At 40.2% G+C, this 15,864-nt stretch overlaps 1 protein-coding gene across 2 annotated transcripts in view; it reads right to left on the minus strand.

The window, feature by feature from the left end:
• Positions 1-3,938: 3,938 nt before the first annotated feature.
• Positions 3,939-15,864, minus strand: part of LOC111870266 (zwei Ig domain protein zig-8-like) — a 223,955-nt gene continuing 212,029 nt past the window's right edge. For both annotated transcript variants that reach the window (XM_023862394.2, XM_023862393.2), the window contains exons 5-7: positions 10,469-10,652; positions 5,899-6,026; positions 3,939-5,363 (exon numbers count right to left, since the gene is read on the minus strand). In XM_023862394.2, coding sequence (XP_023718162.1) covers positions 5,242-5,363; positions 5,899-6,026; positions 10,469-10,652 — 434 coding nt within the window. In that variant the 3' untranslated portion in view covers positions 3,939-5,241. The remainder of the gene's footprint in view (positions 5,364-5,898; positions 6,027-10,468; positions 10,653-15,864) is intronic.

Consider the following 15,864-nt stretch of genomic DNA (forward strand, 5'->3'; position numbering starts at 1 on the left):
CGGCTCTCACGGTCTCTTCGCTTGCGGATTTTCTTATTTTTCCTTCTACCCTGAAGAGGGAGGCGATACGTTCTTCCGAAAAGTCAGTTAACACCACATCTATACGATGCCACATCCCAGAAGACTGCTTTCTTCATAGTCACCGCCGTGAAAACCTCAAATCTTACTCTGTTATATTCGTTAATCAACTCCATTTTGTAGGCCTTTTTTGTGTACTTCGATTCCGTAAGTCGGACACATGAAAGGTTATGAAGTTGCGTGCATATGGAGGTTCACATTTCTTCAAGATAAAACTGTGTGTTCTTGACACATAATTCACCTCTGTACACTTGCTGTTACTGCTTCTGTCCTGTAAGCAGTGATTCATTTGTATGCCGCGGATTAAGGTTCGGCCACACAGAGCGCTACGTACGCGACGCACGCTACGTACGCTATGTTTGCTATACGAACAGAAAAATATCTCCCTTTATTGCCAATGTGACTGGCCACACAGACTTCCGTACGCTACGCTATGTTCCCTATGTTAGCTGCGTCGCAGAGTGTACACAGCGTACGTAGCGTACGTAGCGAACATAGCGTAGCGCTCTGTGTGGCCGAACCCTTAGTAGTTTATCTCTTTGCCACGAAAATTTCTGTTTCCTCTGTTTATTCTTGGATTATTTTATTTTATTCAAAGTAGAGACATATTCAAGTACGAGCATATGATATGAAGAAAATATAAAATAACTTATTTCTATAAGTTTAGTATGAAAATTATTAATGAAATTAACATTTCTTGACATGTGAGTTATTTATTATCCATTCGGTTCCCTCCAGTCTGTAGCTCTTCATTACAAGAATACACAGATTTTATAATAGCAAGATATACTCTTGTTTGCCACATGTAGCATATATTCAAAAGGACCTTTAGTCTTCATTTAAGTGTGTTTCTTATAAATTTGAAATCTATATATATATATACAATTTATTTCAAAAGATTCATACAGCTGTGTAGAATAAGTTCTTTTTATCCCAAACATTACGTATACTAACATATTATATACTACATATAATAAAAGCATTTCTGAGAGCACATCAAATATATTGTGTAGAAATATTTACCACTTTTTCGGAGATTTCAAGTTGACTTGTGCCGTATTTAACCCTTCAAAGTAAATCGTTATTGTCCAGAATTACTGGGTTTTTGGACTTCGTCCATTGCTCTTTATTCTAGAAACTAGAAAATACAACGTTTAAGGAACTGGAACACTTTCTGCTCTCAGATGGGGGTGGGGAAGACACCTCCTCTGTTGGGTCCCTTAGAAAGAGCTAACCTCAATCACTTTCTGAGGTACCCAACATAGTAGGTATTTCCCTCCTCACGTGAGGACTGAAACACATCCGGTTTCCGAAACGTTGGTGTTTCCTAGTTTCTAGAATACCGGACGATTGACAGAGTTCGAAAACCCAGAAATTCTGAGTATTATACGAGATTATCAGAACCCTTTAGAATAGCCCAGAAATGTACCCACAGAATGTGCTAATGCAATTCACACAATTCTCAGATTTTTATGTCTTTGCCTTTCCTATGAAGTGGGAACAGGCTCTTTTTAACAGTATTCGTATGATTATAAGCTTCAAGGAACCAATCACTAGACAGTAGATTGTTGATTATTATGGTTATCAATTTGTATACAGTTTTACTTATCTTGTTTCTTGAACACAACTTATCATCTAGTTACACAGTTACAGTATTTCGTCTAGGAAGACCAGTCACTAATTACTTCTCATATTGTGATGCATATGATCATTGCTAGGCAACGGATTCGTAAACACATTCCCGTAGTTACGTTCTCAACACTAGGACATCCGTTGATAGGTAACGAATCAATAAACACGCATTCCTGATAACAGAAGATGATGTCTTCTGTGGGGTCCGTGCCGAGGAATCATAAAAAGACACAGAAAGGAGTACAGAAGAGTACAAGGAGTACGAGGACGAGAATGGGGCTTGTTCTAGTGATTTGTAAAATGGGTAGATTAGCGGTAGCGCTAATATTGATTGTGATTAAGAGATTGTAGAAGGTGTTAGTAAATCCAATCATCAAATTATGGACCCGTTATTATTAGTCACGGAGCCATAAACACGTGATAGTATGGTCAGCAATAGCATAGTTATGAGGCATTTCTTAATATTAGTATTAGGAGATAACTTTCAACTTGGTGAGTCGAACGAAGAACAAAATATTCGAAAAATTATACTATTAAATTTATATTTTGGATTGGGAAATCATTTGTAATGAATTTAATTGTTTATGTACAGTGGTAACTGTAATACAAATCGATGTAAACATCAAGTTCTGTAAAGAAAACGTATTTTGACAAATTAACTGGCATCTATTCAGAATTCTATAATAAGAATTTTCTTCTTTTTTTTTTTTTGTACATTTTTCATTTTTTTCTTTGTAACCACATTGAATGAGGTGGGCTGCTGAACACATTTTTTCTATATACCTAAATATCGATTTGTGCTCCGTGTTTATGTAAGTTATTTTCGTCAAAATTATGGACTCAGTCTTGCATATTGCCGGCTGTCTTGTGTGATGTTTCCGCTAGTTTCCTCAGTTCGTCCTGGTAATATGTGATGAACAATATACATCCATGTAAGATTTGAGCCTTTCACGGCGGTGACTATGAAGAANCATCCAGTCTCAATCATCTACAGTTCTTTCGCCCTTATAGCGTACGCACAAGAAATTTTAAATAACAGGAGTGGAAATCTGCTAGAATTTTCGGTAGATTGAAATTTAAAATGCATTTATTTTCAATTTTAATCCTTAATTTTTTTTATGTTCACTTACTGCAGAGAGAAATATAATTGTGGCGAACCTGAGCAATTGCAAGAACATTATATTTCTCAGATTCAAAACCAGTCGATATTAAAGCTTATCTTGATAGAGACATAAATGTCTTTCCCTTACGTCCTTATGTCTTGTATATAGAAAGAGGAGGAGGCTCATACCTTGAGCATTTTTACACAAAACTCGTATATAGTTACGTAAACTGAATTATGGAGGACCACAATAAGGATTTCTGAGTACCTTAAAATGGCCTGAGAATTTAAATATTTATACCTACAAAGAGACTGCAGGCTACAGACTGCAGTCACCTGCTCATGCTGGTTCCTCGCTCGCGGATTTTTCTACTCTGAAGAACGAGTCGATATATTCCTCCGAAATGTCGGATCACGCAGGATGTACACGGCGTCACATCCCAGAAGACGGCGTACTTAATAATTAATGTTCTATCGATATTTAAAATTTTACGATTATAATTGCAGATTTTCAATTACAAATCGGAATATTCCATGTATTATTATTATTATTATTATTAAGAAAATTTGCTGGCATCGCTACATATAGGAAGAATTTGAATGAAAGGGAGGGTCATGTGTCCTTTTTACAAATCTACTCTGAAACCCTGAAGATTCGTAAACAGACAGAAAGTGGAAAGTGTATCCGAGTAAGGCCTGCATTTATCTGTCTGCGGTAATTCTGAACAAAGTAACGAACACTTTGGTTCCCTGAGAGACTGAAATTTCTTGACCTGGTTGCCAACTGTAAGCTTCTTAAGAAGGATCCTGTTCCACTGAAGTGAGTTGTTTCTTCTGTTTGTTATTAATTGTGGCACATTTATAAAAACGATGGTAAAAGTAAAAATAAAGCCATCCCTGTGACAGGCCATGAAGGCCCATAGGGTTGTGAGACATCGAGGCTCCCACATTATCTAGACAATCGGCTCAAAGATGGCGGAAAAAGACGGTCAATGAGGATAAGTTTGGCAGGGCATGTAGCACGAATGGGGAAAAGAGAAATGCATATAAGATATTGGTGGGAAAGCCAGAAGGAAAGAGACCACTGAGAAGACTTTAATTTAGGTAGATGTATAATATTAAAAAGCATCTTAGAGAGGTAGAATGGGGTGGTATGGACTGGATTAATCTAGCTCAGAATAGGGACCAGTGAAGGGCCCTTGTGATGACGATAATGAATATTCGGGCTCCGTAAAATTTTGGAAAGTTCTTGAATAGCTGCAAAACCAGTGGCTTTTCAAGAAGGGTTCAGCTCCGAGAAGTTAGTTTATAAGAAGTTGGTAGTCCGTTCGAGTAAAGCGATATGCGTTTATGTGACGTAATTACTGACTGCTCCTCCCAATAAATTATATATTAGAATAAAAGAAAGTGGTATTTATATGAAAATTTATATTTTCTCTTCTTAACATATCTTCGCTCCTTCGTAGCAATAAAAGACGTAAGGTTAGTTAAGCACTGAATGGCTTGTACGTACTAAATCAACTGTAATGAGCACCATTTGATTTCCTTATTTATGAATTATGAAGTCTTTCCTTCAAATTCTCGTTATATTATTCGATTTAAAACATATAAATATAAATATCTAAATAATAATGGAAATTTTATGTTTTAACAGTTATTATAAAATATTTTTTCGTATTAGAGGCAATTCAATTTAGATTGTGCAAATGCCAACATGAAATTTATATAATTACAGAATGTTCTGTGGGAATTGCTAAGTAAGAACATCAGATATTTCTCTTTATTATAACTTGTATTAGATAGTATATTTCTACTTGGGAAAACTTAAAATATTGTGTGGCCCAATCATTTATACTAATTCCGCTTTCTTTATTGACTGCCATAAGAAAACAGAAGTAGAAATTAAGTAATGTTGTAAGTTAAGTACAAGTTTTGTTACTTCAGACTTGTTTGGATTGAATTTAAATATCTCTAATGACATATAACAGAACATTAGAAAGTCATATGAATTACTTCCAAGTTTCCACCTTTACATTATGAAGTAAATGTATTTTTTCTCCGTTATTATATTACGCAGGTATAAAGTTATGTTATATTTATAACTCGCTTCTAGAGCCAGTTGTAATTAATCATGTGTTTAACACTGTAAGAAGCGAACCACAGCTCCCGTACCACGACAAGTATCCACGTATATCCATTGTCTGCTATATATTTTCTTTTAAAAAGTGAAATTTCATGGCTGTATAAAACAAGAGAGTTCTACATTATCTTATACAACTACACAATCCATAAAACTGTAACTTCCCTTCAAATGTTTTTATATAAACATGTCACGTCTACTGAAGCAAGCAGACAATTCATTGCTTTGGCTTGTCAGACTTGAAGTTGATCAACCAGTGGTGCGGCCATTGTTACAGCATTGCAGAACATCAGCGATGTGACGTCATGAAATTCGTAACGAAGACAAGCACTAGGATCAGTAGGTAACTTGATGTCTGCTCACAGCCCGTGCTCCCCCACGTATCATGTTGCACTGCTGCCTGCTTTTCGCCTGTGGGCATGGAAAACAATTTTTCAGATCTATTGCATTTAACACAGCCTAAAGATAAAGGTAAAGCTATCCCTGTAACAGGCAGTGAAGGCCCATATGGTTGTGAGAGGTCGAGGTTCCAACATTTTCTAGACAATCGGCTCACAGATGGCGGTGGTGATGTCAGCCTTACATGCCGACCGAACGCCCTTTAACCCCCCCAGTAAGATTCCTGGTACTGGTTTCTGTTAGACGCTAAGTCGACCACAGGGCCATAGTGCGGCTGGAAGGATTAGGTCATTGAAAAATCCTATGACTTCATCAAGAATCGTACCTGGGAAATTCCGGCTTATAGCATAGTGCCTCAACCAACTACATCACCGCGCTCCCGTTTGACATTGGATCGTCTATATTAGTCATATTTCAAATAATGTACACTAATCTTCCAAAATATCGCCTGTGTTCATGTTTCCAACACTGCAAGTATCGAAAATTGTTGCAGTAAATGCAATTTAACACGGTCATGAACTTGACCCACATAGTAATAGCAAATTACCGTTCAGAATGTGCACGTGTACCAGAACAGACGAGTGCTTGGACAGTGAACAGCTGTACATGCCACTGTCGCTCTTCGCAGCTCTGGGGATCACCAAACGGCTCACAGTGGTGCCCTCCTTTGCCTCACTGCCAACACAGAAATTAAACTCTCTTAGTGCTCATTCATTCTCTCGGTCTTAATGAGTGCTTATCTACTAATATTATAATTGCTGTTAATAATGGAAGAGGAAGGACATAGAAGGAAACGGTTAAATTAAAAGTATTTTTGGATATACTTATTAATACACGTTTAATGTTAATCCTTCGCCACGGTTAAGGAGATCAAAAGATCATATTCCTAAATCCGCAATTACTACAAATTCTCTTATACAGATCGAACTGAAGATAAAAATATTTCGTATTATTTTAAGCCTCTTTCATTGATTTCAGAAACCTGCAGATTTGATCCACATCCAATATGGATGGCATGTTAGGCAGAAATATATTGACCCGATTTAGTGGTGCGTGACTATAGACGGGGTATGGATTGGTGACTCGATTTACTGACCACTCACACACACGAGTCGGAACTACAAGCACTTCCAATGCTGTCGCTGAGGTCCACACTACAAATCCTTACACGCTGAGTCTTCTCCAGCCTGCAGTGCCTTCACTAGTCGTTACTTGGCAACAGCCCTTAACAATATAGATTCGTCAGCTTCTGTGCTCACGCCGTTGCCCGCTGCTTAACACTAGGCAACTGAACTGTCTACTTAATCATAGCGCTATCCCTTCTCAGCCTCCCTTGCAGAATTCTAGTCTAAACTAACTGGTTCAAAGTCAAAGTCACATTGCCACTGACGATCAGTCAGTTAGTCAGTCAGTAAGTCTTGGTGTCGGGCCCCATCTGGGGATCATGACCAGATATATATTACTGTTTGACAGTTACGGTCTTGCTTTTGTGGGGCGTCCTTTCTGACGAGAGGACGTGTCGGCCTTTTGTATATGCTGCTAGCCCTACCCAACGCAACCTTTCTCGGGTCCGAGTCTCTTGGGACTCGCGACCATATTTTACTGTCTCAGATATGAGACTTCCCTTTTCATCGCTTCCTACGACTCTTAGGGTCACGGTGGAGATACTGGACCCCGTCTACACACCGGTTTAACTGGGTCGCCCCAGTTGTCTTCAGTATAACTCCTCGGCACGTACCACACAGGAAACACTACCGTTTTCATTGTTGTAGTCAAAATGTTGCAGCTGCCTAGCAAAGGAAAAGTGTGTATCGAGCCAATTTCGCTGTCATTGCATAGCAACGGCTGTCCACGCTACAACATGAAACACTATGTTGTCTGTATTGCACAAGGAATTCCTTCTTGAGAGTAGACATTCCGCTAGTTAAGAAGTTCCCCTCACCGTACTGAACCGGAGAGTTCATTGCAATGTTCACAACCCACTTCTACCGGTCTGCATCCTGAGTCTCATGAATTATACCTGACGCTTGGATTTGTAACAGAGATGTATCTTCACTGTACGTTTCCCGATCAAAATTTTATTTGCAGTTCTCATCTCTCCCAAGTGTGCTACATACCCCATCCTTATCATCCTCCTGTATTTGATCGGCATAATAATATTTGTTAAACATTGCAAATTTTGGTATTCCTCATTATGCTGTTTCCTCGAGCTTCGTTTATTTCCTGTCGTCTTAGACCCCAGTATTCTCCTCAGCCGCGTGTTCTGTCTGATTTTCCTTCAGGACCAGACATTACACTTTGAGCCCAAGTTTTTCAGCACCTAAAATTACAATTCTTTACATTTAAAATATTTTTCGTATTTTATCCTTATTTGGGAGCTGGAATAGCACGGTCGGTATAGCGACTGGCTATGGACTAAACGACCTGGGGGTCGGAGTTCGAGTCTCGGTTGGGGCAAGAATTTTCTGATCTCCACGTCGTCCAGACCGGCTCTGGAGCCCACGCAACCCCCTACTCAATGGATACCGGGGACTCCTTCCCTGGAGATAAAGCGGCCAGGGGAGTGAAGCTGACCACTCACCTCCAACCAGTGCCGAGTTCAAGAAAATATAATCTATACATCCACTCCCCCATACGCCTCCATGGCATAGTGCTTAAGTAGTTAAACACAGGGACAACTTTGCCTTTACCTTTATTTAAAGCGAGACCACAGGCAGTTTCATTTACGAATTTGTAGAGAAGTTTTTCTTTATCCCATGTAGAAGCTTCAGATTACCATAGACACGTATCCGACAGCTGAATCATATAATAAAGTCAGGTATATGAATGTTTGAGGTAAATCGTTCAGGAATGTTCGAAGCGCTGTAAATGCAGAAAATTGCTGTTTCAGCTGTTCTAAGACACGCGAAATTCCTCGTGACGCTAACTTGACACAATAGGCGTCAGAGGTCCCAAAACATCCGTCGCGTTTTCCTTTGTTGTTGCATGTAAGTCACGGGGAGGAAGGCGAAGTTGTATTGTGGTCAGACAAGGACGAAAGTGCCTATTGTTTTCAGACTGATAGAACTGTTGTTGTTAATATATACAAGGTTTCGTCCAAGTTTAAACGCAAGATGTGAGCAAGTGTGACACAGTTTAAAAACAACGTCAAACTGTATGCGTTGTTTCCTTTCATACTACATATTAAATTATATAAAGTGGGAACGAACTTGTCTATGCCACAATTTAAGACAACAGAATTTGTAGTACTTTAATGGTGGGTTATCAAGGAAGAACACGGTTCTTATTCACTTTAAAATGAATATTGCAACAGTGAACAAGATAAGGGATACAAAAAATACAAGCTTGATTTGTTGTGTTCCTTCTTGGACTTTATTCTGTTTTGAGTGGTGATAAAAATGGTGCATAGACCTACTAATACAAAGACCTAGACTTAGGTGGGATGATAATATTAAGATGGATCTTAGAGAATTAGAATGGAATGGTATGGACTGGGTTGATCCGGCTGAGGAGAGAGACCAGTAAACACGACATGAACGAGTCCTATCAACTTGGATAAGCCGTGAAGTCTGTTGAAAGCCAACCGAATTTCGGAGGAACATGTCGCCTCCATTTTCAGGGTTGAAATATAAGGATAAGAATAACTTGCTTCCAAGCTTTTTTCATTTTTAGTTTATTCTGAAGCCCAGAAGATGGAAGCGACATCTTCCTCCGAAACATTGGTTAACTTTCAACAGACTGAACGGAGTCATATCCCAGAAGATAGAAATTTTCATAACCACCGCTGTCAGAACCTCAAATCCTTTTTGTTTTTACATGAATATCTTGGATTTTGTTTGAACATGATCTTTCTAATCGCCAGTTAAGTACCTGCGAAAAGTCAGATAGCGGATATAAGTAGACTAGAACGAAGAAAAAAGGAACGGCGTTCACTGACCAGGAAACTGAAGTCTCGTGACTCTGTTAGATGTCAGCACTTCCTGATCCATCATCTCTATGTAAGCTGCTGCTGGGCGCCCCCCCTCATAGCACCGTTCCAGCCAGTATTATGAGGAGGTATGAGAGCCTACAGCTCGACTACGCAGTGACAAGTTGACATGCTACTCTTTTCTTTTGGGACTGAAAGGTCCAGCCTTTGCGACCACTCTTTCTGTCGCTACAAAAACGTGCACACACAGCGAGAAAAGCATAAAAAGCCTGACATTTATCAGAGAAACTAGGCTTTATATTCCAGGCGTAATTTCAAATGAAAAATTCACAAACGGATTAAAATCTAAGATATCTCAAATAGTCTCTCTTTTCTTTAAACAAGACCCTTTTTTGGGCGAGGGGCTTATTTAGATTTGCTTCAGTTGAACAAATCATGCAGCTCGAAATAGAGGAATTATTATGAAATACAAATTCAGAAGAGTGGAAAATGTAATGGTCGTGATTAACTGCAAGACGCTGCCCATACTAATAGGATATTAAAGAAACCCAAAATCAGGGTAAAAAAATCTATCAGCCAAGAATCGAACTAAGCATGTTCCGAACACAAAAAACCTGTGTTACCTAGAGGTTTCTGCTCAGTAAATTCTAAAATACATTCTTGAGAGCATCACTTGTTTCGTCCATGCGTGCTGTACTCCATTCCAATCACACACAGATTTAGTGACGTCAACAATCAAAAGGAGCCGACGCTGTGTTATTGAAATATTAAATTTGTTTCTCTCCTCTCGCTCCCACTTAGGAGCACAGGGCTGATTTCCAGTTTCATGATCATTTTACAGACGGTAGGACTCCTTGGACGGGTGATCAGCTCGTCGCAAGGCCTCTACCTAACACAGGACAACACAAACACAGAATAAACGCATACACACACGAAACATTCATGCCTTGTGTGGGATTCGAACGCACGATCCGGGCTTCCGAGAGAGCGAAGACATACCTTAGAACCCTCGGCTACCGTGACCGGCTATACTTAAAATGGTTCTAAATAAATCTGGACGAAAATAAGTAAGGGAAGATTCCAAATTTAGGGTCACAACACAATTTAATTATCTCTGTTTTCATATTACTCTCACTTAACAAGAGGAGCAATGTACAATCATGTTACGAGTCGTGGGCGATGGGCTTACCTCACAGGCGATATGGTGACCTTATCTGGAAGTTTACTTCCGTCTTTTCTCCACGTTATTTGAGGTGAAGTTGTGTGTTCAGTAGATGACATGACACGACATGTGAGTTCCACAGTGCTGCCAGTCTTGTAGTAGCGGTCGTGCACTGAATGACCGTGTTCATCCACGACTTTCAAGTCCGGTGCTATAAAAATAAGCATATCATTAAAATCATATGTTTTTGTACACGTGAACATTTGGATGTTAAAAATTTAGCCTCAGTTCTTGCTACGCGTATTAACAGCTTATTTCGACCTATAATTTTCGATCACGACTCTTCGTTATATATTAATGTATATTTTATATTAACGCAGCGAACCCGTTTGTTGACAAGTTCTGGTTTCATTTGGCCAACGGTTTCTTCAGCTTACAACATCGGATTATGGCTCCGGTAGCTCTGTACATCACCATTAAGTTGAGGGTAGGTCTATATTCTGTCAGCGTAATAAATATGCTCCCGTACTGCAAAATCCTGAACACTATTTTAGTATTCAGTTCATACAAAACACGCGGTAGAGTCATCAAGTTCGTGGAATGTGGTTTTATGGCATCATATTACAAGGTATTCACATACACTTATGCAGATCCACATCGGCCCTCAGAATAGTTGCCGTTGGCCGCTATGCAAGTCTGCCAACGTTGATATAAAAACATTGCTGGAACCTATTGGCAGTAAATTCCCGTACGACACTTTGCGACCATTCCACGAACTTATTGACTGTGGCAGTATATATATTTATATCCTAGATTACCGGTCATGGAAGCCGAGCGGTCCAAGACATACACTGTCTTCGCTCGCTCAAAAGACTGGATCGTGGGTTCGAATCCCACTCATGACATGGATGTTTGGTGCTTGCGTGTGTATGTGCGTTTTTCTGTGTTTGTATACAAGCTTATGACTGGCCCAAGGGGTCCTATTAAATGTCAAATATTTAGTAAAACTAAGTGAAATTGAGAGTTTGATGGAGGGAGGCCAAAACCCAAATTGGGGCTGTAGCGCCAAAGGAAAAATAATCCTAGATTTATGTTTAACCTTAATAGTTTGGCCGCGCCGTAGCTCAAGCGGTTAGNATAGGCAAAATATATACAGACCGAATTACTTAATTAAAGCTACTACAACCACAACGAAGTATTACTCTGTCGTTGCGCTGTTAAAGAATGAGAATTATTTGTGATTATGCAGCGCGACTAAAGATTATCAACATTTAAATAGACTAAAGTCCTTCTAACATTAAAGGCTGATGTGCCATGTTCGTGGTGCGTCGTGGCTATGAATACAGTGAAAGTTTTAACTAAGTATGCACATTCATTTTCAATTTTCGTCATAGAAAGCGTTCATCAATCTCTTTCAGACCCGAAGGTAGTCATACATTTTAGAGAAAACATACCGCACTGCTGCAATATGAATTTCGGTAGAGAGGTGTAGGATCCAGCTTTCTAACATGGAGATACGCTTAATTTGTTAATGCAGCAGACGAGATCTGTCGACCATGGTAAATATAATATTATGTTGGCATTCACAAGACAACGGCATGATTAACGACACAACGTCTAGCTTGTTTTAAATATGGCGATTGTGTCGAAATTTCTGGTATCTATCATTCACAGAGTTTTGAGAAAGAAATATATTTTATGTGAAATTGGTGGTGTTTTGGAACACAGCACTCGGGAGAACATACAAACCTAAGAGAGAGGAAGTAACAAAGAAAATAGATAATATTACATATCGGGGAGTTTTCATTCTTTGTACTTATCCAAATAACATTCTTTTCTTCAACGTCTCTTCCAGCCCATTCTGGGTCCAAGCATCTTATTCAGTTCCGTAATCATTTTTCACACAAGATAGGACTCTTTGGACGAGTGATCAGCCCGTCGCAAGGCCTTTACCTAAATACAGGATAACACAAACACAGAATAAGTGGATACATACACGTGGGTTTCAAAGTGACTATCCAAGCTTCCTAGCGAACGAAGGCAGTTCATGACTTAGACCGCGCGGCCGCTGTGATCGGCTAAAAATAGCATTAAAACAGTAAAGGTTTCCCTGTAACAGGCCGTAGAGGCCCATAGGNTCGGCTAAAAATAGCATTAAAACAGTAAAGGTATCCATGTATCAGGCCGTAGAGGCCCATAGGGTTGTGATACGTCGAGATTCCCACATTTTCTAGACAGTCGGCTCATAGATGGCGGGAAGGTTGTCAGCCCTAAGCGCCGGCCGCCTTTTACCCCCAAGAGCATTCCAAGAATATTCCTGGCACTCATTTCTATTAGAGATTGAGTGGACCCCAGGGTTATAGGTACTCATTTCTGTTAGAGGCTGAGTAAACCTCAGGGCCTAGTGCGGCTGGAAGGATTAGGTCAACTGAAAATGTAGAATAATCTGTTTCTAAACAGGAAATAGTGATATGCTTTGTGCACAACTTAATGAGTCTTAAAAGTCCCAAACAATTTAGGATATTTTTTGGCTCGCTGGGAGACTCACTTACTCCCTCAATAAAATGATGCTCCCTGCAAAAGTACAATTCTGCTCCATGCTGCCAATTGGTAGAAGTAAGAGAAGCAAAATGCAAGGCACTGCTCTGTGGTCATATATTGCTTGAGTACGAGAGAAGAGCCCATTCTTCTCTCTGGCCGTCAATAACAGAGAGTGGCGGCGCTGCAGTATAAGACTGAAAACGCTTCAGGATGACTACGCAGATTTTTCCGATCCGTTGCTTAGTGTCGTAACCGATCTTTCCAAAATGCACCACTGTAGGCCTACAGGTTCGAACAAAGGACTGTAAATGTGTGTTATTTGTCTGTTGTCTTATTTAGTACCACTGCCACGAGGTGAAAACCCATTTGCATTATTAGTGTTTACACGACGAAAAAACTAACTTCACCCAAGGCCGCGCCATAGCTCCAGCGGTTAGTCGCTGCCTTCCCACCACGGCGGCCTGGGTTCGATCCCGGGTCTGGTCAAGTGGTATTTGTGGTGTACAACGTGGCGCTGGGACGGGTTTTCTCCGAGTACTTCGGTTTCCCCTGCCAATCTTCATTCCATCAAATTCTCCATCATCATAACCACCCAGAGCAGGCTACAATAGGCCAATCAGTGGCCGCCGTGCCGGGTGGACCTAGTTGGACTCCAACCCCCACTAAGCGAATTAAAAGAAAAAAACTTAACCCAAACAATTGTAATCCTCATATATATCAACTAGGCAAGTTGAAACTTGCACATCACATAAATAAGCGTTCTCTCTGACTAGTCTAATTCGTCCCCGATAGATGACATTAGTAGTATTGTTGTAATAGCGTCAGTTCGTGAACATAATTGCCACACTGTGTACACTAGATGCGGGGCACAGTAGCCGAGCGGTCTAAGGCATGTACTGTCTTCGTTCCCTTGGTAGTCGGGATGGTGGGTTCGAATCCCACAAAAGGCACGTATATTTGGTATATGTATGCGTTTATTCTGTATTTGTGTTGTCCTATGTTTAAGTAGAGGCCTTGCGACGAGCTGATCACCCGTCCAGGGAGTCCTACTGTCTGTAAAATGATCATGAAACTGAGAAGTCAGCCCGAAGCTCCAAAGTGGGAGCAAGAGGAGAGAAAAAAGTGTAAAGAGGACAATAAAACAACTTTCTTCCACATGTCTGTTTCTATGCAATGGACAGGAAATTTAATTTAAAATATAACCACAACGCAATGATATTCACGTTTCACTTTGTACAAAGTAGCTGGTGTAGGGTGACGTTTCGGGCAATCTGAGTTCTTAGAGCCACATGCGTGGGAGCACTGCTGTCTTAATTAGACTGGCAGCAGTTAAAGGGAAGGATCATATGTTTGTGAAATTGTTAGAGACGCAGATTCATTAGCGGAAATTGTAAAAATGAGGAAGAATATACCTGATCTGACGAAGAAGAATTACAGCGCAAAATACAAAACTTGATATAAAATGTAGACTTTTCAGAACCTCTTTTCACTAACAAAGCGTTATCTGGGCAACTTCCTGAAGGTTTTCAAGAAGTTTATGTTATGTAAAATAAATACATGAAGCCCTGAAAGTTTGACATACTAGCTATAAGTAGCATGTGATCCTCCCTGGGGTATCCCTCGGCAGCACATTAAATTGCAGTGAACTGTAGCGTTCCGCTGACTGAAGTGTTTTGAGGGTGACATAAATGGGGAATATATTAGGTTTTAAATTCAGTTTTGAAACTCTCAGGTGTAAGAATAAGTTTATAGTCAAGAGATTGCTTAAGACCCAGTTCTAAAAGCAGATGTTCAGCTCATATCTTTGTTATCCACCGCATGTATTGCTGCAGAGTGAATAAATAATTATGTATAAAGTTATAGGAATTAAATAAAGAAGACACTTCTTTATTTTTTTATTACTAGTGGGGTGGGACTGAGCCCCTTGTACTGCGGCCACTTCTGGCCTATTGTACCAGCCCCAGATGATAGGTGAGGGTGAATGTGGAGCAATTGGTGGAATGAAGGTTGGCAGGGAAACCGAAGTACTCGGAGAAAACCTGCCCCAGCGCCACTTTGTCCACCACAAATCCCACTTGATCAGACCCGGGGATCGAACCCGGGCAGCCGCGGTGTGAAGCCAGGGACTAACCTCTTGAGCTATGGCGCAGCCCTCACTTCTTTATTATTACTGTATAATATAAATAAGCTCATGTTTTTGCACTTTTTTGCAATGAAAATTCTTATCTTACAGCGAGTAATATAGCGAGGCAACTTTGCAAATCACCATCATCTCTAGACTTACGAGAAATTATATCCTGAAGTACGTAGCATCAGTTCTGAATCTTTTAAGGTTGTCATACCAACGGGCGGAAGCCACCAGCAACTTTATCACAACTTCCGCCATAACCGGAAGTAGCAGGGGTAAAGGCTTGTCGCAAATATCTCGTACAGTTATTCTTCAGTTTACGGGCTTATACAAGGAAGTGTCACTAATACACGTATAATACCACGTATACGAGTGACTCTCGAAGGGACTTTGGTTTGGATATTGGGTTTATTGACCACTTTAGTACACAACTAATTCATTCGTTCATCAATGGCTCTACAGCCCTTTGTTTTGCCCTGTCCTCTTCTTCAATTCCGTAATATTATTTACACAGACGGTAGAACTCCTTGGACGGGAGATCAGCCAGTCGCAAGGCCGCTACCTACACACAGGCCAACACGAACACAGAATAAACGCACGCACACACAAACATCCATACCTTTGAGTGGAATTCGAACCCATGATCTCAGCGTTCGAGCCAGAGCAGACAATTCATGCTGTAGACCACGCGGTTACTGTAATCGGCAGAGTGATTTACACACCTAGTTTTATTTCGAGACGAATTGCTGAGGCA

The sequence above is a fragment of the Cryptotermes secundus genome, unplaced genomic scaffold (assembly GCF_002891405.2).
Source record: "Cryptotermes secundus unplaced genomic scaffold, Csec_1.0 scaffold94, whole genome shotgun sequence".
Lineage (NCBI taxonomy): Eukaryota > Metazoa > Arthropoda > Insecta > Blattodea > Kalotermitidae > Cryptotermes > Cryptotermes secundus.